The 2,719-nt window shown below is 40.3% G+C and overlaps 1 gene segment (V, D, J or C); it reads left to right on the forward strand.

The window, feature by feature from the left end:
* Positions 1–1,082: 1,082 nt before the first annotated feature.
* Positions 1,083–1,817, forward strand: LOC148120410 (immunoglobulin heavy variable 2-4-like). The segment is given in 2 exon segments: positions 1,083–1,164; positions 1,248–1,817. Coding segments are annotated over 2 exon segments (468 nt in total).
* The last annotated feature ends 902 nt before the right edge of the window (positions 1,818–2,719 follow it).

Raw genomic sequence — 2,719 nt, forward strand, 5'->3', positions numbered from 1 at the left:
AACTCACAGTGAATAGTGAAGACTAAGCATAAAGAAATAATGGTCACAAATTGTGACATCTGCAATGCCAAGTTAGACAGACATTTCCTGAGTCTTGAATGAACAGATTAGTTCTAGCTCTGCCCTTCTCTTCCTTGGTGATTTCCATTAACAAGACACAGGATAAGACAATAGAAACTCTTGTTATCTATGCCTTGATCATCGTTCACGTCACAAGGTTCCCCATGTTCATATCAGTCTTCCAGTACACTTCTTGTCATCATTTAATGTTCTTTGTCTCGTTATTACTTCAGTGAACATAACCCTCCAACCTGGCTGCACACTTAATTTTTATGAAGTGTTAGGAGTATCTGAGCTCCGATAACTTACCAAAGCAACAATCATAGTTAGGAACCTTTGATTGGCTACAAGCTGAGGAGAGTGAAGAGAAATATATAAAAGTCCATGAACAGACTGACATAAATCAAGAGGAAAAAAACTAGTGTTCAGGTAGGATGTTCCTAAGTGAGAAGATGAAATCTGAACTTAATAAGATGGGACCCAAATCAGTCCCACCCCTTCCTTTATAGATAAACATGTGAAATCACATGTATGAAATGTGTGTGAGCTGCTTCCTCACAAATTATTTCCTGAGAAGTTATAAGAATGAGACAATTTCACAGACACCAACAGAAAGACTTTCAAGTAGTTCCTTAAACAGGATTTCTGATCACCAAAAGTACCAATACCAATTCAATTCTCTACTGGAAGTTACAGAGATACATGAATCCATTGGAAACCTGGTATCCTCCTCTGCCTCCACTGAATGAATATGAACCTAATTAATGTAAACACTTCCATATTTTGCTTCTAAGGCCTGTACAGTATGACTTTTAATATTTCCTGTTTCTCTGGAATTGGAAATCCAGAGAGCATCACTGAAATATTCCTGAGGTTCAATATCAAGTACCTCTAAGACAAACAAAGCAAATCTCAGTTTCCTGGAGGAGAAATTGCCTGTGCTTTCTTTTATGCTCTCTGGAACCTCCCCCAATGCAAAGCAGTCCTCAAGCTCAGGATTAAATCCAAGGCCAAACTGAGAGGCCCCATCTCCTTCTGACTAGAGCCTCCAACACAGCATGGCTGTCGTGGTGCTGCTCCTCTGCCTGGTGACATTTCCAAGTTGTAAGTGCTTCAGGGATTCAGGAAAGGGTCCCAGGTTTTTCATCTATGGGTTATATGACTGATGGTGATTTTGTTTGTCCCAGGTGCCCAGTCCCAGATACAGCTGAAGGAGTCAGGACCTGGCCTGGTGCAGCCATCACAGACCCTGTCACTCACCTGCACTGTCTCTGGATTCTCATTAACCAGCTATACTGTACACTGGGTCCGCCAGCCTCCAGGAAAAGGTCTGGAGTGGATGGGTTTTATAAATAGTGGTGGAGGCACAAGATATAATTCAGCTCTCCAGTCTCGGATCACCGTCACCAGGGACACCTCCAAGAGCCAAGTTTTCTTAAAACTGAACAGTCTGCAAACTGAGGACACAGCCATGTATTACTGTGCCAGAGACACAGTGAGAGAACTCCAGTGTGAGCCTGCACAAAAACCTCCATATGGAGACACTCACGACCAGCAGGGGGCGATGGGGACCAAGAAGTTCTACCAGGACCAGTATGTGGTTGCTTAGTAAGATAAGAAGTTCTAGACTATGTTGCATGAAAATATGTTTCGATATTAGAAACTGTGTTTTCCACTTCCAAACCCAAATTTAAAAAAAAAAATCCTCTAGAGGCATCTCTTCACTGTCACAGTCTAATAAACTTCCTATTTGTTCACATACTATAACAAAAAGCTTTTTCCACAAGCCGTGAAAGTTAGCAATCTGCTTCATGTTATTAGATAGAATGGCATATAACTTCATATGTTTTACACACACACACATATATACATACATACTCACACATTTTCTTATAAATGTAGATATTTTAAAGGAGTCAGCAGCTATGACATTTATTGAATGTTGGGCTCAGTTATAAGTCAGAGAACTTTAAAAGAGTTGTAATTTGTCCTCTTTGCTTTTGCACCTGTGAATGAGAATCTACAGCTTCCCTAATTTAAAGTCATTTTCTCACAACACACTGCAAACTGAAATATCCATAGTTTTCTTCTACACCAAGAAGGTCCCATAAAAGGATAGAATTGATTATTGCTTTTGACAGATCCTATTTCATGCATTTGCATTTTGGTAAAAATTAGCTTTCCCATCAGACCAATAAGCAGTGGTTCCTCAGGCTAAACAAATAGTTATTGTTTGGGGGTCTGTCTAACTTTAAAACTGACTTTCTCCTATTATGAAAACAGGATGTGTTCTTATTAACTTTGGTCAACTTTCATATAATTCATTATTTGGGATAATCCTTCTCAACTAACTGATTAATCTTCTCAGTCTACACTGTCCAAACCACGATCAGACTTCTCTAATTTTACTTTTCCTAAGATGAGCTTCTTAGGTTGCATAGGGTAAGTGATCATCTTGTCCTCTTGATGCCTCGCTATTACTGATACAAGGCCCTCCGTGCTCATGCAGATTGGTTTGATGTTTCCACTGTTGAGAACTGGGCTGCAGCAAACACAGAAGGGAAGGTTGCCACTGCTCATCTGCACATTCGGGAAGCAGCTCAGAAGTTCAGAGAGCATACTGTTCTTGCAGGGAAACAGCTTCAATTTCTGGCCCCCA

The sequence above is a fragment of the Myodes glareolus genome, chromosome 11, assembly GCF_982192425.1.
Source record: "Myodes glareolus chromosome 11, mMyoGla1.1, whole genome shotgun sequence".
Taxonomy (NCBI): domain Eukaryota; kingdom Metazoa; phylum Chordata; class Mammalia; order Rodentia; family Cricetidae; genus Myodes; species Myodes glareolus.